The sequence below is a fragment of the Hyperolius riggenbachi genome, chromosome 3 (genome assembly GCF_040937935.1).
Source record: "Hyperolius riggenbachi isolate aHypRig1 chromosome 3, aHypRig1.pri, whole genome shotgun sequence".
NCBI lineage: Eukaryota > Metazoa > Chordata > Amphibia > Anura > Hyperoliidae > Hyperolius > Hyperolius riggenbachi.
In genome coordinates this window covers 42,985,121-43,005,035 of record NC_090648.1, presented here as the reverse complement: position 1 = coordinate 43,005,035, position 19,915 = coordinate 42,985,121, and the positions used below count along the sequence as shown (strand labels likewise).

The window sequence follows — 19,915 nt, the reverse complement described above, 5'->3', positions numbered from 1 at the left end:
TTAAAAAAAAATTCCCGGCCGGTTGTCAGAAGAATCGCGCAAAAAAATCACGAGGTGAGAACGAACCTTGAGTCTGCATTTCTACACCTTGGATAAGCTAAAACTAGGTTCCCAGCTTGGGTGAAAAGATCATCAGGGATGATCTGTATGGCTGATATTGTGGTGAAACCCCTCCCACAGTGTGATGTCAGGACCATGGTTTACTGTCTGTGAACCTTGTTGCATTGTGGGAAATAACGGCTTTTCCCAACTGCCAAGCATCCAGTATCTTCCTCCCTCTCAGTAACAAGCATTCCATACAGATCACCTGGCAGAACTAAAGATGTCACCACCAGTGGTGCTCATCCAATATTCGGGTATCCGAACTACCCAGATAACTTTTTCCACTATCCGAACTTTGAATAGCAAGTCGGATATTTTTTTTTAAATCCGAATAGCACTATCCGACAAACTCGGATTTCCCATCCGAAATCCAGGCGGATAGTTAGTTCAGATATAGAGAGAGAGAGAGAGAGAGACCTCCGAGAGAAGTTTTTGCCATTTGAAGAGACTTTTGGAGGCATTTTAAGCCATTTTCAGGTCACTTCCGGTTTTCTATCCGAATCCGGACGGATATCCAGGATATTGGGTTCGGATATCCGAGTTTACTCGGATACCAAAAAGTTCAGATTCGGATATCCGATTCGGATCCGGATATCTGGGTATCCGGATCCGGATCAATTCGGATTTTGAAAAGGGGTATCCGAGCACCCCTGGTCACCACCAGTGATACATTTCAGAATGTAAATCAGGGAGAGGAAAGATTTTACAATGCGCAAACACTGACTAAATAATCTATAAATGAATATTGTAAAAGATAAGTAATTTTATTATGTTATTTTCACTACAGTTCATCTTTAACTAAGCACCTTTTGACCATGTTATGTATTTGGGTGGAGTTGCCCTTTAGCTGTACAGCCAGCAGTGTCCTGAATGCCAGCCTCTTCTTTCCTAGGACACGTTTACTGTGGCCGTGTCGTTTGTCACCGGCCGCATCGTCTACATCTCTGACCAAGCCTCGCAGATCCTGCACTGCAAAAGGGACGTGTTCAAAGGAGCAACGTTCGCTGAGTTCCTGGCTCCGCAGGATGTCAGTGTCTTCTATGGGTCCACCGCGCCTTACCACCTCCCGTCATGGAGCAGCTGTACGTCTGGAGGTAAGATGGGGGGGAGTCTGACATCATTGCAAAAATTGTTTTAAAATATATGAACGCAGAACTTTGGCTTTATTAGCACAACGCTCTAACCAGCCACCAGGAGGTGCTCTATTTTTTCATCCTTACCTGTTTTATTTGGGCTGTAAACACTCTTCTAGTCGTCTGTTTAACCTTTTGCGACCTGATAGGTCTGGCCTCTTTAAGAGCCGTCTGAGCCCTTTTAACCACTTGAGGATCAGAGGTTTATACCCCCTAGTGACCAGGTGATTTTTCACAATTCAGCACTTCACAACTTTAACAATGTATAGGTCGGTCATACAACTCAGAACCCAAACTAATTTTACCTGCTTTTCTTCTCACTAATAGAGCTTTCTTTTAGTGGTATTTGATTGCTGATTTTTTTTCTAATTAATTAAAAATGATTATTTATTTTTTTATTTTATTCCCCTGCTCCCTCCCCTAAATTAGCCCTAGATCACGCTACATTCACTACACGTTACATACATAAGCATATGCCTATGATAGGGATCAGGTTGTGAGCCATTTGGAGGGACAGTTAAGTGACAGGGCTGTCCTCTGTACAACGCTGCTCTAGATCGCAGTGCTGTACACGTGTTTTTCAATATATAATGTAAATAACAGCCTGCCAGCTCCGTTTGCGGCTAGCAGGCTGATCACGACGGCACACTGTTTACTGCAGGGAACGCGCTCGAGGGAGTGCTCGTTCCCTTCAAATCTAGCTCCTCGCAACATCACGCCACATGGCATGACTGAGGAACGAGAAAGCCACTCTGCGGCAGAGAGGTTAAGTGAAGTGATTGCTGTGATTGGCTCACAGCAATCACAGGTTCAGAAGCAAATGAAATTGGCTCCTGACCGAGACACGGAAGTGTGACAGCAGAACGAGCGGGTGCAGCAACGTGGGATAACTGATAATTGGGATTAACCTGGGATAATTGAAATCTATGCCCTGGCAGAAATAACAGCTTCCAAACAGGGCACAGATTTCAACTGTCCAAGGTGTGGAAGCAGTTAAAGTACATCTGAAGCGAACCAAAACTTTTAAGGCTGGAACTCAATGAAATTCCCTGTCAGATCGGCGGGTCGAAACGTTAATTTTCAGCATATCCGATCAGCTCCCAAAAACTGGATTTAGATCAGTCAATCACGTGACTGTAATCACGTGACGTGAGTTCATGTACACAGTTACACAAATTATGTTTTGTGACGTGCGGCAATTACGACAGATCTTTATGACCCCAACGTCTCCCATGCAAAGTACCGCGATTGTTTAACCTATGATTCCCACGTGTCGCGTTCCCGCAGGCAAGAAGATGGATCGGGGAACGTTCTTTGTCGGATGGCGTTGCTGTGAGGTTCCCCGATCCAATTCCAAGTGAGCATTTAGCTTTAGACCCAGAATGTAATTAGCTGAAAAGTTTTCATTCAATTAAGGTTTGATTTTAAGCACGCTCGAAGTGAGAGGGATATGGAGGCTGCCATATGTATTTCCTTTTAAACAATGCACATTGCCTGGCTGTCCTGCTGTTCCTCTGCTTCTAATACTTTTAGCCATAGACCATGAACAAGCATGCCGATCAGATGTTTCTGACTGAAGCCTGACTGGATTAGTCTCATGCTTGTTTCGGGGCAGGTGATTCAGACACTACTGATGCATGAAACATCAGCAAGACAGCCAGGTAACTGGTATTGTTTCAAAAGGAAATAAATATGTCAACCTCCAATATCCCTGTCACTTCAGTTGTCCTTCAAATCAATAGGTGTTAACAAGACAAATAGAATTTTTACATTACATCTCCGTACGGTATCCTTGTGGCCCGTACGGGGATCGAACCCGCGACCTTGGCGTTATTAGCACCACGCTCTAACCAACTGAGCTAACCGGCCACTTGCACATTACTCTGAAGTTGACCTTCACCTCTCATGTTGTTTACAGAGCCAGCGTCCATGGACTACACTCAGGAGAAGTCGGTCTTCTGTCGGATCAGGTGGGTATCGCAAAACCGGGGGGGAAGGGTAGATAAAAAGTTGACTAATTATGTTTGCAGTTGTTCTATGCAGAAAGGGAAGATGTGAGAGAAAGAAAGAACACTATTGCACAATTCATATAGAGACATGACACTGCTCTGTCACACAATAAATAGGTAGGAGAGACACTGATCTATATTACACTGTCTCCTCTGCTGATCTCTCACGCTGTGTCTATAGGCAGGAAACACTGATCTATATCACACTGTCTCCTCTGCTGATCTCTCTCGCTGTGTCTATAGGCAGGAGACACTGATCTACAGTATATCACACTGTCTCCTCTGCTGATCTCTCACGCTGTGTCTATAGGCAGGAGACACTGATCTATATCACACTGTCTCCTCTGCTGATCTCTCACGCTGTGTCTATAGGCAGGAGACACTGATCTATATCACACTGTCTTCTCTGCTCATATCTCACACTGTGTCTATTAGCAGGAGACACTGATCTATATCACACTGTCTCTGCTGATCTCTCACGCTGTGTCTATAGGCAGGAAACACTGATCTATATCACACTGTCTCCTCTGCTGATCTCTCACGCTGTGTCTATAGGCAGGAAACACTGATCTATGTCACACTGTCTTCTCTGCTGTACTCTCACGCTCTGTCTATAGGCAGGAGACACTGATCTATATCACACTGTCTCCTCTGCTGATCTCTCACACTGTGTCTATAGGCAGGAGACACTGATCTATATCACACTGTCTCCTCTGCTGATCTCTCACGCTGTGTCTATAGGCAGGAGACACCTATCTATATCACACTGTCTCCTCTGCTGATCTCTCACGCTGTGTCTATAGGCAGGAGACACTGATCTATATCACACTGTCTCCTCTGCTGTACTCTCACGCTTTGTCTATAGGCAAGAGACACTGATCTATATCACACTGTCTCCTCTGCTGATCTCTCACGCTGCATTTATAGGCAGGAGACACTGATCTATATCACACTGTCTCCTCTGCTGTACTCTCACGCTCTGTCTATAGGCAGGAAACACTGATCTATATCACACTGTCTCCTCTGTTGATCTCTCACCCTGTGTCTATAGGCAGGAGACACTGATCTACAGTATATCACACTGTCTCCTCTGCTGATCTCTCACGCTGTGTCTATAGGCAGGAGACACTGATCTATATCACACTGTCTCCTCTGCTGATCTCTCACGCTGTGTCTATAGGCAGGAGACACTGATCTATATCACACTGTCTCCTCTGCTGATCTCTCACGCTGTGTCTATAGGCAGGAGACACTGATCTATATCACACTGTCTCCTCTGCTGTACTCTCACGCTCTGTCTATAGGCAGGAAACACTGATCTATATCACACTGTCTCCTCTGCTGATCTCTCACGCTGTGTCTATAGGCAGGAGACACTGATCTATATCACACTGTCTCCTCTGCTGATCTCTCACGCTGTGTCTATAGGCAGGAGACACTGATCTAAAGGTAGCCATACATCTAGCTTTGATGGGCAGAGTCGACCAAGAGACAAATCTCTCTCTGACTGAAACTGATTAGAGAGAGATCTGTCGGCTGCCCACACACCACAGGCAGATTTCCAATCAATTGCATGCTGAAATCGATGGTCCTACACTGTCCCCCTAATGTGCAGTGTGCAGTACGATCCATCATCATTCGGGCATGCACTTGGCCACACCGATTTTCATCTGACTCCGATATCTAATAATTGAATCGGACGGTCGATCGCCCAGCAAGTCGCCTGATGTGTGGCCACCTTAAGGAACGCAGACTCTGCACAAACTGTGACAGACTTGAGAAATGACACGCTATACGTGTATACATAGAGCACAGTCTCCCCCCTCCGGAAGTGTCCCTCCTCTCTCCCCCCTCCTCTCCTCCTGTAATCTCTGCTCTCTACTCACAGCTGTGACACAAAAGACCCCATAATTAACATACTGACACATCCTGCGTCATTCTCCCACACAACTCCCCCTCTCTCCGCTCCATTCCTGTGCCTCCAGCCTCTCTCTTCTAGAAGCCCTGAAACAAGTCAGGAATTCCATATATGAGCTCTCTCTCTAGGAATATCCTGCAGGGGCTACATATAAAAATTCACAGCTGACTTTGGGTGAATGAAGGCTGTGATTGGACATTGGAGAAATGCGTAGGTGCGTGACTTCCGGAGGGTAGTATCAGCCAGCCAGTGAGATTTTAGATCCCCGTTGCTTTTTTTCCCCCCGGAAGCAGAGTTGTACAAGTCGCCTTTTTAGGGCAGCCGTTTCCTACACACACTATTTCACATGCAGAGACCAATAGGCTGCATCCAAAGCCGCGTGCGGGGCTAAAAAATGCTGCCTGCTGCAGGTTGTTTTTTTTTGCACAACCCAGCCGAATCCCCATAGCAGTGCATGGAAGGGCTGTAAGGATTCGGATGCGCATATCCATCAGAGTGCCCATAAAGTGATATTTGACCCTTTGTTAAATTATCACAAGGCACCAGAATCCCCTCCCCTCCCCCTTCCCATAGTGCATTTAACCTTTTAGCAGCCAGCCAATTTATTTAAAAGCTTGTGCTCCAGGCAAATTTAGCATTAGCATTTTTTTTTGTACTTGTTCTATTTCCCTGCTTCTAATTAGTACTGATGTAATGTGTAATTATGGCCACTTGTCATTAGGGGGCAGTGTGAGATAATATTAGAGGAATTTTGCTTTCAGTTGCTATGGTCACTGCTAGCAGAGAGACATCAAAGCATCCCAAGAATTTACAGCACATCCAGCTCTGCCGTCTGAGAGCAAAAGCAGTGCACTAATCTCAAACACAATAACTCTATTCCAGCTGCTAATGGGCGAAAAATGTTTTATAGATGACCTTTTCTATTGCCTCTCCTATTTTAAATGAGTCTGAGGATAGCAGGACAGACACACCTGACTGCAAGATGCACCTAACTGCAAGGCGCACTACAGGTTAAGTGCGCCCCTTCATGGTGCAAGGGCGTCTTCCAAGGTGAAAGCAGCAGCAGCTAGAGCCAGGTCTCCCTCTAAGCTGTCTCTCCAGCACCCCATTGCAATCCTTTCAGCCCCTGCATAGTGTAACAGAAGCAGAATGCTCTCACCTCTCCCAACGGAGCGCTCCTTCCTTTCTATGTCCGTCTATCTTCATCGTGGCCTGGCACCCCTTCTACATGACAGAAGGGCATGTTGGTGAGTTCACACATGCCACTGGGGTCACTCAGAGGGGGTGCCAGTGACGGTGAAGATTCAGGACATAAGGCAGGGAGGGCGCTCTGACCGGAGAGGTGAGGGCGGAACGCTGACGCTATACTTTGCAGGGGCCGCAGGGATTGCAATAGGGTGGCGAAGAGACAGCTTGGGGGGGGGGGGGGACTTGGTGCTGGCCCAAATAATGCATAAGATGCACAGACCCCTCCCCCCCCCTTTTTTTGGAGTGGTGGTGGGAGGTTCTTACGAAGTGAAAAATTAATAGATTTTGTTAGCATTACATCTCCAGAGATAGGTTATTTTTTAACACAAAGGGATGCCTGAGAGAAGCAGAGCAGAACAGAAGACAAAAAAGTCAGTTTTTTTTCTCATTCACTCACTCAAAGTGTGCTATAAATTAGGAAAAAAGAATTTTCTAAGATTCGTTGCAATCACTGGTAGTTGGTTGCTTTAATTAAACACATCTTTATACTCTCCTTTAAAGGGAACCTATGGATTTTTCCTTTTAAAATAATACCAGTTGCCTGACGCTCCTGCTGATCCAATGGCCTCAATTCACTAAACTTATCTCCTGTCTCTAATAACGTTTCTAGAGTTGTTACCATGGTGATAAGGCATGTGGTATTCAGGAAACATTTTACCTCAGGCAAACCTAAAGTTAACTCTTCTGTCTTTAAGTTAACTCTCCAATCCTTAAAATAACTCCAGAGTTAAAGACAGGCTGTTTATTAACTGCGTGTGAAAATAACTACAGAGGAGGTAAATTAACTACAGAGGAGGTAACTTAAGGAATGCAGAGATAAGACTCACTGTGTGAGGTAAGTTTTCTCTTGCCTTATTATCTCCAGCATGATCTTAGTGAATTGAGCCCATTGTCTCTAATAGAGCAGCTCAAATCCGCATACGGGAGACATCCGGATAGTTGCTATCCGGATAGCTCCCATTTACCTGTGCGGGCGCGGGGGGAGGGGGGGTCAATCTTACCTGTCCGACGTCTTCTTCGGTCCGTCCCTCAGCGCCTCCCTGCACAGGTAACTGGGAGATATCCGGATATAACTATCCGGATGTCTCCCGGATCCGGATTTGAGCAGCTCTAGTCTCTAATACTTTCAGCCACAGCCCCTTAACAAGCATGCAGATAAGGTGCTCTGTCTGAAGTCAGACTTTATTAGCTGCATGCTTGTTTCAGGTGTGTGATTCAGCCACTACTGCAGCCAAAGAGATCAGCAGGCCTGCCAGGCAACTGGCATTGTTTAAAAGGAAACATCCATATCCCTCTCAGTTTAGGTTCCCTTTAAGGTGGGCATGCACAGTATGTGATGAGCACCCAATTCAGCAAACAATCGGTATCTCCTTGATTGGAAATCTGTTGGGCAACGTACTGAACTTTGATCAGATTTCAGCACAATAATATCTGAATAGGGATGAAAATGCTGCTACTGCTAGCTTTGTAAATTACCACTGTTCCCAATCAATTTTCAGTCAGTAATTCGATGGAAATTGATCACCCAAGGCCCCGATTTGTAACAGATTTTGGTTGGGCAGAAAGTCTTTATTATAGAATTGGATGTCTGATTGATTAAAATTATGGCTCAGCGTATCGCCTACATCACTATTTTGATTTAAAGTGGACCTGAAGTTAAAGGATACCCGAACTGAAATGTGACATAATGAGATAGATATGTGTATGTACAGTGCCTAGCACACAGATAACTATGCTGTGTTCCTTTTTTTCTTTCTCTGCCTGAAACACTTAAATATCAGGTATGCAAGTGGCTGACTCAGTCCTGACTCAGACAGGAAGTGACTACAGTGTGACCCTCACTGATAAGAAATTCCCCTTTTTTTACCTCTTTCTTGCTCTCAGAAGCCATTTTCTGCTAGGAAAGTGTTTTATAGTTGGAATTTCTTATCAGTGAGGGTCACACTGTAGTCACTTCCTGTCTGAGTCAGGACTGAGTCAGCCACTTGCATACCTTATATTTAACTCTTTCAGGCAGAAAAATAAAAAAAGGAACACAGCATAGTTATCTGTGTGCTAGGCACTGTACATACACATGTCTATCTCATTATGTCACATTTCAGTTGGGGTATCCTTTAAATAAATGCAGCCAGTTTAACTTACCTGGGGTTTCCTCCAGCCCTCTGTAGTCCTCCTGGTCCTCTGCCGTCACTCCGCCCTTTTCCATTCTCCAGCTGTGTCTTCCAAAGCTGCATGCGCTGCCCTGGACTGCACTCCTCCACGATTGCGCTCTCGTAGTCATGGGCATTCTGCACTTGCAGAGTTCGTAAAAATTGCAACTGCACATGCACCAAACTCGGCTAAAAGAGAGAGATTGAGGAGGGGCACAGCTAGGTCTGCACATACGCAGTAGCCCGCAACTGGCCCAGTTGGCCAGCTTTTGGAGGGGCAACAGACCGGAACAACAGCAAGGAGGACTACAGGGGGGCTGAAAGAAGGCCCAGGTAAGTTAAACTGGGCACATTTATTTCACTTTATGTTCCCTTAAAGGGAACCTAAACTGAGAGGGATATGGATGTTTCCTTTTAAACAATACCAGTTGCCTGGCAGTCCTGCTGATCTCTTTGGCTGCAGTAGTAAGTGGATAATGCACCTGAAACAAGCATGCAGCTAATCCAGTCTGACTTCAGTCAGAGTACCTGATCTGCATGCTTGTTCAGGGGCTGTGGCTAAGAGTATTAGAGACACAGGATCAACAGGAGAGCCAGGCAACTGGTATTATTTTAAAAGGAAAAATCCATATCCTTCTCAGTTTAGGTTCCCTTTAAGGGGCAGTCCTCAGAAGTATTTATTTTTCTTGTATGAAGAAGAAGAGTCACATGAGTACTCTGGCATCCACTTCCTGTGCCCTGGAGTGGAAGACTATCAAGTGCCTTGTTCATTCCTATGGATATGGCCCAGGAGGCGTGTCTAGACAACAGCATTGACTGCTAGGTCATACGATGTCCGAGGCACAGGAAGTAGAAGCTGAATGTGACGGTTGCCTGTGGAGTGATTGTACAGAAGGCTCCTGACACCTGTAACTATGACACCTGTACCTATATGGCTGCTGTTGGGTTGTCACAAAACCATGTTGTTTTTATTTTGTAGCAGAACTCACGGAGGAGCCTTTGATCAGTTCGGTCAGGGGGTAGATTTGTAAGGCTGTGATTTGCCGGTCACGGTCATGTGTCGTTTCTGTTTCCTGTGTAGGCTGAAGCAGGAAGTGATGCCAGCAGAGCAGAGCCTTACAAATCTGTCAGCTGATCAGACTAGCCACCTGCTTCTCCATGAGCTGGGCTACACACGAGCAACGCTGTCATAGAATTTTTTTAATTTTATTTTTTTGTTAGTGAGCAACTTTTTGCAACTTTATGGGCTAACTGATCAGAAGAGGTGCACAGAAAAATGGAGTATAATACCCAGTCGGGTCGATAATGGCCAGATATAGCCAACACTCAATTGGCAGCAATCACTTTCCTACCACTTTGCCCACCTGATCAAGGTTAGACCTTAGCGTAAATTTAGTCAAACTGCCAGCATTGCACTGCTGTATGCAGTTATTGTTTCCATCTACACCCAACATACATCTGATGAAGTTGGATATTCATTAGGCAATTGCCACCATATCGACCATCAGACAGATTTAATCTGATCGGAGAGGGATCTATTACCTGCCAAACACTGCCGGCAGAGATACAATAGACTTCAGCATGAAATCTATTGGAAATCGTCATAACACCGCCATCTTCTGAGGTGCCCACCCTTGTAATTTTACCCTCCCCCATACCCAAGGTGAGTGTTGCAACCTCATCTGTCAAGTTGACGCACCTCCTCGTTTCCTCCCGTGTCTGGTGCTTCGTCCTGTGTCCGGGGGAGCGGATACAATACATAAACATCACGATGATTGAATCAGGCAGATATCGTTGCCAAAAATCTAGTATTCTATGGACACTCCAAGCCCCATCTACACGATACAATTCCAAATGCGATCGATCGAATTCGATTGGATCGATTAAATCCGACATGTCTGATCAGAACTCGATCGATAGTGTGGTCGATTTTGCATTGATAACTAATCAAAATTGATTGGACATTTCGGATTTAATCAATCCAATCGAATTTGAACGATCGCTCTTGGAATTGTATCATGTAGACGGGGCTTAACACTTTTCATTGATAAACTGGCCACAATAAATTGAAAATTGATCATGTTGGGGGGGGGGGGGGCAACAGATTTCCAGTACATTCTATATAGGTAGAAAAAACAACGTATTGTAAAAAATAATGCCTTTTAATGGCTAGCTGATAAAGTTACATTCCGCAAGCTTTCTGGGATCTAGTCCCCTTCTTCAGGCATATTTCCAGATGTTAGCTGAAGTAAAACACTGATCCAGGTAAATAGTAAACACGAAGATGACAGTTGTGCTGGTTACTGTTTATCCGTTAAGTGTCAGGTGATCAGCAGGCTGGAGCCAGTGAGTTAGTGCAACCATACATGAAATCCAGCAGGTTTCTGAAGATCATGAAGCCTAGTTGAGGGAACCCAGCAGGAAACCTCATAGGGAAATTCCGCCAGCGTGATTGGGTGGACGACACCCTCGCGAACTACTCAGTTTCAGATAGGTTGTAGTAAGCCACGCCTACACTATTCGGCCAATCACAACGCTTCGTGCTTTAGAGGGTGCTGTGACTGGAGAACTGTTCCCTATGAGGTTTGCTACTGGGTCCCCTAAAGTAGACTAGTGCCGAAATCGATACATGTATGGCCAGCTTGGAGAGGAGCAGCGCACTGAGTGAATGTATATGCATTCGTACAGTTAGTGGCACGCGATAAAGCACGTTCACCCAAACTTCAGATAACGGCGATCCAGCAATGGACGAGTAGATTGGCTGCCCTCCTCCCATTTTGGTAAATCTGAGGCTCTCCTTCAGGATGTTTCAGATTTGTTGATCTGCAGTGATTGGCGGCTCAGCTTGTTGACCTGTAATACCTTTTGTAGTCTTCTGCCACACCAATAGCTCTGACATAAAAGCTGATTGGTCGCTGTGGTTTTAGGCACATGAACAAAACTACGCACACACCAATTGCTGAGACTCTTGATTTCCTTCCATCTCTCGCAGCCTCTCTTGTCTCTCATTTATTGTGTCAGACGTTTCTCCTCTTATTACTGTCCCACACACTCGTTCCCTCTCCTGTACTGTATGCCCCTCCCACCACATTCCCCCCTCCCCCCCAATGCAATGTATTGCCCCCCTTTGTTGCTGTGGTCTCCCTGGCTCTGGTCTTATTGCAGGCGTGTGTTTTCAGTGGGGGCCGAGAGCGGGATATGAACCTCCGCTATCACCCTTTCCGCCTCACCCCGTACCTGATGAAGATCCGTGACCCGGACAACGCGGAGGGGCAGCCCTGCTGTCTGCTGATCGCTGAGAAGATCCACTCGGGCTATGAAGGTAGGAAAATGCATGTGCCTGGGGTGGGGAGGGAAGGTAGATGGCGGGGCAGGTGACCAGCTCAGGTTTATTGTCAGGGTGGTCTCATGTTACCCTCCCGTGTTCAAGCAGCACTGCAGTGACATATAGTGAATGCAATAAATTGTTCACGATACGCATTTTCATGGTAATTATTCTGAAATTATCCATCAGAAACCCTTCCTCTAGCTATATATTGCTGTATGTTGAATGTAGCACTGCCATCCCTTGTACATATAAAAAAGGTGCCCGGTAAAATGACCAATATTCTACTACTGAATTCCAGCAGTAAACTGTTTAACACCGTAGCCATGGTGGTGCCTAACCTTAACCCCCTCCCCCTGGTGGTGCCTAACCTTAACACCCAACCCCTGATGGTGCCCAAATTTAACCCCCCTCCCCCTGGTGGTGCCTAACCTTAACACCATAGCCATGGTGGTGCCTAATCTTATCCCTGCCCCCTGGTGGTGCCTAACCTTCCCCGCCCCCTGGTGTTGCCTAACCTTAACCCTCCTCCCCCTGGTGGTGCCTAATCTTATCCCCACTCCCTGGTGATGCCTAACCTTATCCCCTCACCCTGGTGGTACCTAACCTTATCCCTGCCCCCTGGTGGTGCCTAACCTTATCCCCTCACCCTGGTGGTACCTAACCTTATCCCTGCCCCCTTGTGTTGCCTAACCTTAACCCCCCTCCCCATGGTGGTGCCTAATCTTATCCCCACTCCCTGGTGATGCCTAACCTTATCCCCTCACCCTGGTGGTACCTAACCTTATCCCTGCCCCCTGGTGGTGCCTAACCTTATCCCCTCACCCTGGTGGTACCTAACCTTATCCCTGCCCCCTGGTGGTGCCTAATCTTAAAGGGAACCTGAAGCAAGAGGTTACCATATTTATTTCCTTTTAAACAAAACCAGTTGCTTGGCTAGCCTGCTGATCCTCTGCCTCTAATGCTTTTAGCCATAGACCATGAACAAGCATGCAGCAGTTTAGGTGTTTCTGATATTTTTGTCAAATCAGACAGGATTAGCTGCATGCTTGTTTCTGGTGTAATTCAGACTGCTGTCAAATAGACCTGTGGTGCTGCCAGGCAACTGGTATTATTTAAAAGGAAGTAATTATGCCAGTCTCCATATTCTTCTCACTTCAGGTTGCTTTTAACCCTGTGGCTCTGCTGTTTTTGCATTGGCCCTCCCAGTGATGCTTAGTCTAAGCTGATTAGCTGGAATTCCCCCCCCCCCCCCTCCTCCCCAGAGCATTCTGGGAAACCCAGTATGCACACCAATGTACAGCAATATATAGATATAGGATGTGTTTCTGATGCTGAAAGCAGGAGAAGTGCTGTGTGTGCTGAGTGTGCTGTTACTTTATACCCTGTGATACTGAAGTTCATTGTGAATGGTCTGTGTTGTTATGCTGACCTGTGCTCTTCATTTCTCAGCACCCCGAATACCTCCTGATAAGCGGATCTTCACCACCAGACACACCCCCAGCTGTGTGTTTCAGGAGGTAGATGAGAGGTGAGATCATTGGTCCTCTGTGTGTCGCTCTGCTGGCCATTGTGTGTCACTGCAAGCACTGACTTCTCTTCCATGCTTGTCTCCAGGGCTGTCCCTCTGCTCGGGTATCTCCCGCAGGATCTTATCGGCATGCCGGTCCTCTTCTTCATCCACCCCGAGGACCGGCCCCTCATGCTGGCCATACACAAGAAAGGTACCTCTCATTCTGTATGTCCCCCCCTCATTGTCTGTCGTGTGTGTGTGTGTGTGTGTGTGTGTAGTGTCTGTGTGTGTGTGTGTGTCTGTGTGTGTGTGTGTGTGTGTGTGTGGTGTCTGTGTGTGTGTGTCTGTGTGTGTGTGTGTGTGTGGTGTGTGTGTGGTGTGTGTGTGTGTGTGTGTGTGTGTGTGTGTGTGTGTGTGGTGTGTGTGGTGTGTGTGGTGTGTGTGGTGTGTGTGTGTGTGTGTGTGTGTGTGTGTGTGTGTGTGGTGTCTGTGTGTGTGTGTGTGTGTGTGTACAGTGTATGTTTGTGTGTGTGTCTATCTGTGTGTATGAAGATTTTGTGTCACGATACTCACAGTATATAGCCAGTGTGCAGAGGTTTATTTTATTGCGGCTAACCTAGTTGCCACCACATTTTAAAGCACACTTGAAGTGAGAGGGATATGGAGGCTGCCATATTTATTTTCTTTTAAACAATGCCCATTGCCTGGCTGTCCTGCTGACCCTCTGCCTCTAATACTTTTAGCCATATACCCTGAACAAGCATGCAGATCAGATTTTTCTGACTGAAGTCTGACTGTATTTGCTGCATGCTTGCTTTGGGTGTGTGATCCAGACACTACTGATGCAGTAGCAAGCTGCAGAACTGCCAGGCAACTGGTAATGTTTAAAAGCAAATAAATATGGCAGCCTCCACATCCCTCTCACTTCCGGTATCCTTCAAGGCCGAGCTCTGGGAAGGCGCCCACACACATTATCCGAAAGTAGAATTATCAATGTACTAGAATTATCAGAGCATAGTGACTCTGAAAATGCACTTGGGCAATATAGACTGAGCTTATGACAATAAATGGCATCATCAGAGGCTGTCCTGCATGGCAGCAATTCTGTAGTTCTAGAGCAGGGTTCCCCAAAGTTTTTCAGTCTAGGGCCGGGTCAACATACTTCAGACTGCTGGGGGGCCGGAACATACATAAAATGATGTTGAAAAACAGTACATTGAATCTAGGCATATGTTCCCCCCAATCATGCCCGGAGGAGAACTCCCAGCAGCAGCCATGCATCGGACAGTGAAGCATACCCAGGTAACATCCTGCCATCCAGTTGGACAGCAGTGTCACCTGATGCAGAATTAACGAATGACTGCTCACTGGCTTCTACAGTATGTGGATGGGTGGGGCCAGCACTGCTATTCTATATGCGGGCCGCTAATATTTAAAGGTGCAGTGGGCCGTATCTAGAAGAGATACATTTTGTGTTTGGGGGCCGGAGAAAAAGCCTCGGGGGGCCGCATTCGGCCCGCGGGCCGTAGTTTGTGGACCACTGTTCTAGAGATTAGAGATCTGTTCAGTGCATCAGTGTATAGATGATCAGATAACATCACCTGCCTCGTACTGCACACACTACAGGCTTCTCACCCGAGGTGATTGGTTGGTTGGTGAGAGTTCCGGCCTTGGCAAGTCATTGTGTCAGAGCGCAGGCTGAGCCCTTGGTTCCCTCCAGAACTAGCAATAGAACACTTTGCTAGCGATCTGTCTGTACAAAACTCGGCCTAATAGTAAATCGTTCCATAGAAGTGAATGTACAGAAGCGGCGCTGTAGGAAAGACCACAGAATTGAATAACAGGCTTTTATCGTTCCTCAGTTCTGCAGCAGGCTGGTCAGCCTTTCGACCACTCTCCCATCCGCCTGTGCGCCCGTTCCGGAGAATACGTCACCATCGACACCAGCTGGAGCAGCTTCGTCAATCCCTGGAGCCGGAAGGTCTCATTTATCCTGGGGAGGCACAAAGTCCGCACGTAAGTTCCCCTGCTGAGTTTCCGTCTCTCTGAGTTTCCAGAAAACTGGGTTAAAGTTGAACTGAGTTCCGAACCTCTCCATGCTAAAAGGTTAGCCACAGCATGATAACATTTATGTGAAAAAAAAATCATCGTTATTACAGTTTGTTTATATCCTAACCCCCCTTCCCCCGAAGCTATAACTTGGATTCACTTTCCAGAGATTCCTGAAAGGGTTAAGCCCTAGTGTTTTATTGTATGGGGGAGAGCCCTCTAGGCAGAGATCCTATAGTGTATATACAGCTGATAATAAGAACTAATTCGCTAAGCAAACACAGAACAGTGAATTTCTTCAAGTATATGCGGAATAAAGGCTTTTCATTGTGTGCTGTGCTAGAGTTCGGGTCCGCTTCAAATAGGGTTACTGGATGGAAGAGAGGACAGCTGTACAGATAGAAACAAGACAAGTAGGTCTTATATGTGGGCAGTGGTCACAACACATGACTGTAGAAACATATTGGGTTTTTTTCTGAATGGGAGTTTTCCTGTAGATTATATTGGAGGCTGTTGCAGTCATCCTGTCTCTTTCCTAATACTACTCCATCCGCTCGTCATAATATTGCGTCTCACCCACACATGGCTTGTCTTGTTCACCTCTGCAGGAGTCCTCTCAATGAAGACATCTTTACTGCGCCGAAAGGAGCAGAGATGAAGCCTCTGGACCCCGACATTCAGGAGCTGTCAGAGCAGATCCACCGGATATTGATGCAGGTAGGTGCCAAGGCATTCCCCTCTCGCTTCCTCTCTCCTTCCCGCTCTCCCAAGCCTTCCTTTCTCCCTTCCATTCAGCGTTTGCATTCATATCCTGGCACAGTTTCTAGAATTAGTACTCCAATGGGGGATTTTAATGGAGTGCTACAACAATCAGGTTGAATAATCTTGAAATGCCACATTTATTGCTTAACCCCCTTGGCGGTATGAAACATTCCGCCAGGGGGCAGCGCAGCAGTTTTTTTTTATTTATTTTTTTAAATCATGTAGCGAGCCCAGGGCTCGCTACATGATAGCCGCTGCTCAGCGGCATCCCCCCGCCCGCTTCGATCGCCTTTGGCGATCTCCGATCAGGAAATCCCGTTCAAAGAACGGGATTTCCTGGAGGGCTTCCCCCGTCGCCATGGCGACGGGGCGGGATGACGTCACCGACGTCGGGACGTCATTGGGACTCCAGATCCACCCCTCGGCGCTGCCTGGCATTGATTGGCCAGGCAGCGCACGGGGTCTGGGGGGGGGGCTGCGCGCCGCAACGAATAGCGGCGATCGGGCGCGCGGCGGCGGCGATCGGGGTGCTGGCGCAGCTAGCAAAGTGCTAGCTGCGTCCAGCAAAAAAAAAATTATTTAAATCGGCCCAGCAGGGCCTGAGCGGCACCCTCCGGCGGCTTACCCCGTGTCCAGCACGGGGTTACCGCTAAGGAGGTTAAAAATAGTCCATGAACTTCTGTTTTTCATACAACAAAGTAGATACTGAGTAGTTCCAAAGCAACATTCAACATCAGATGTCTAACACGTTTCGCAACCTAGGGTCACTTCCTCAGAGGCAAACGAATATATGCGCTTACGTTCAGGCATTGGTAAAGAGGGTTCTGCGTGACAATAGTGTTAGGTTAAATTTTAATAACATATCTGTATTATTAACCGATATTTTATTCGGGAAATTTAGACCTTTAAAATGTGAAATATTAGGAAATCTTGCCGACATTGTACTAAATCCCCAACAATGTGGTTCTACATTGTTATATACTGTATTTAGGGGAGAAGGAGTCCGCTGGTATCTTGTTGGTTATTTATAAAACTCCCCCCTACCCTATTCCGATAGCCTCTTCTCAGACTGTAGGGCCTGCCACACAAGTGTCCACACAAGTCAGTGTTTCTCGATCCAGGAAGAGTCCATCCAAATGGATTAAATTGTCCATTGATTAGTAGTAAATTCCTTAGCAGTCCAATCAGAAATGACTGATAAATTATCGTTTTCTCTGCCCTTGAGGGTGCTGACAAACAGGGATCAAGTTGCTCTTGTTGTACTTGTCACGTGACGTACTTGTCGCGTGTTGTCAGTGACACACAATTATTATGATGTATTTTTTGTTTATATGTTCTCTTAGTTATGATATTTTTAGATTATTGGAACAGTTGCATATGTGTTTATTGCAATCTGGCTTATGTTACATAAACAAACTCTATCTTTTTGGTCATAGTGATATCTATTAACTTGGGACACAGGTGGTGTTTCATAACTTCATTTATTGGCAGGGATTTTCTGCCCCTTATCTCTATAGTAATATGTTGTTGTTTTTATCTCACCATGACTGTTGCCATGCTTTTTGATGTGGTATTAATATCAGTGTGTGCATTGTGTGTCACAGCCCGTTCACAGCACGACCCCTGGTGGCGGCAACGGTAGCGGCGGCAGCAACACGTCTCAGGAACCGTTTCACTGCAACGCATCATCTAGCGACAGCAACGCCATGGTCACCGAGGAGGGAGCAGAGCCCAAACCCGTGAGTGTGACATCCAGCGATCTGATTGGCTGCTGCAGGCCTTGTGGTGTTTGCATTCCCGTCGTGACCAATAACTCTGTCTTCCTTTTCCTGTCAGATGACATTTCAGGAGTTTTGCCAGAATGTCCACACGGTGAAGAACCAGGGGCAGCAAATGTTCCTGGGCTCCCGGGTGATACGCCCCCCTCAGCGAGGACATTTTCAGGGTATGTTACCCCCCCCCCCCCCCCCGCCCCCCTTATTTTCTTGTGGTTTCCAGTGTTGGTAGTTTGCATATCTCGCCTTGCAGCGCTGGGTCTCTGGTTTGAATCCCAGCCAGGGCACTATCTGCAAAGAGTTTGTATGTTCTCTCCGTGTCCGCGTGGGTTTCCCCCGGGCACTCCGGTTTCCTCCCACATTCCAAAAACATACAGATAAGTTAATTGGCTCCCCCTAAAAAAATGGCCCTAGACTACAGTACTTACACTACATAATATAACAAAACACAGAACATTTATATTGCGCTTTTCTCCTGGCGGACTCAAAGCGCCAGGGCTGCAGCCACTAGGACGCGCTCTATAGGCAGCAGCAGCGTTAGGAAGACTTGCCCAAGGTCTCCTACTGAATAGGTGCTGGCTTACTGAACAGGCAGAGCCGAGATTCAAACCCAGGTCTCCTGTGTTAGAGGCAGAGCCCTTAACCATTACACTATCCAGCCACTGTAGGATATATAGACATATGGCAATGGTAGGGATTAGATTGTGAGCTCCTTTGAGGGACAGTTTTTGACAATATATATATATATATATACACTGTACAGCGCTGCGTAATATGTCGGCGCTATATAAATACTAAATAATAATAATAATAATATCTAATTTGGACTTCCGAATACTCTGCACACCACAGATCAGCACCATTTCAGAACAAGCGGACAGCGTCAGAGCAGCTCACTTATGTGCGTTCCACGTGACTCCGATGCTTCCTCCTTCCGGCCCTCGTGGAAAGCGCTGTCTTCCGCATTCTTCAATATTTTTAAGGGCCCCTTTCCATCAGAATGTACGATCGCGGAGCTGCGATGCAATTGCGATTTTCTTTTGCGTTTTTCTCCACAATATCGCAAGCGCACGAAAAAAATGCAGCAAGTTACACTTTTAAAAATTGCAAAGTTAAAATCGCACTGGTGGAAAAATACGCATCGATTATCATTAAAATCAGCTTACCATTGCGGTCGTGGAATCACAAGCATTTGCATAATAGTAGCTTAACATAGCCGGTGGAAAAGGGTCATAACCCGGGTAACTGGGATGTATCACATCTGAATATTTCATATTTGCCACACGCAGCCAGAAGATGGCGTGCTCATTCAAGAGCGAGAATATTCTCAAGCTTTTAAGAAACTGGGTTTAAAGCACGAGGGACAGCCATACTATCCCAGAAACAAAAAAACACATATGAATTTGACTAGAAAAAAAGCTTGAAGAGTTTCTCCATTCCTCACATTGCGCCATGTAATATTACAGTCCAGGAGGATAATAACATGACTTTTCTCCCTTCAGCTCTCGCCCCGCCTCGCACAATGCCTGAAGCCACCATAGACAACACACCCACTGACACCGCCCGGATCCCCAGTGTCCCAGAAGAGCTGCCCCGAAAGGAGAACTCCAACTACTCCTACCAGCAGATCAACTGCCTGGACAGCATCATCCGGTGAGTGGCCAGGGGAACAGGAAATACCCAGGGGGACAGGAAGTGACCAGGCGGGACAGGAAGTGGCCAGAACAGGAAGTGACCGTGTGCTGCTGCCTTCGTCTCTGACAAACTCTTGAAACATAACTTGTATTTTCTTTAGATGATATAAAAATTGGTTGCGTTAAAGGGACAATTGAAGTGATAGGGGTATATACAGTGGAGGAAATAATTATTTGACCCCTCACTGATTTTGTAAGTTTGTCCAATGACAAAGAAATGAAAAGTCTCAGAACAGT

At 46.5% G+C, this 19,915-nt stretch overlaps 1 protein-coding gene and 1 non-coding gene across 7 annotated transcripts in view; one reads left to right on the top strand and one right to left on the bottom strand.

The window, feature by feature from the left end:
- The window catches only part of PER1 (period circadian regulator 1), a 117,865-nt gene that overhangs the window by 80,598 nt on the left and 17,352 nt on the right, over positions 1-19,915 (top strand). For all 6 annotated transcript variants that reach the window (XM_068274030.1, XM_068274033.1, XM_068274035.1 and 3 more), the window contains exons 6-15: positions 995-1,196; positions 3,154-3,205; positions 11,740-11,882; positions 13,338-13,416; positions 13,503-13,609; positions 15,261-15,414; positions 16,056-16,164; positions 17,814-17,948; positions 18,046-18,154; positions 19,487-19,637. In XM_068274030.1, coding sequence (XP_068130131.1) covers positions 995-1,196; positions 3,154-3,205; positions 11,740-11,882; positions 13,338-13,416; positions 13,503-13,609; positions 15,261-15,414; positions 16,056-16,164; positions 17,814-17,948; positions 18,046-18,154; positions 19,487-19,637 — 1,241 coding nt within the window. The remainder of the gene's footprint in view (positions 1-994; positions 1,197-3,153; positions 3,206-11,739; positions 11,883-13,337; positions 13,417-13,502; positions 13,610-15,260; positions 15,415-16,055; positions 16,165-17,813; positions 17,949-18,045; positions 18,155-19,486; positions 19,638-19,915) is intronic.
- TRNAI-AAU (transfer RNA isoleucine (anticodon AAU)) lies at positions 3,031-3,104 on the bottom strand. The gene has a single exon. It is a non-coding gene; the product is annotated as a tRNA-Ile (tRNA).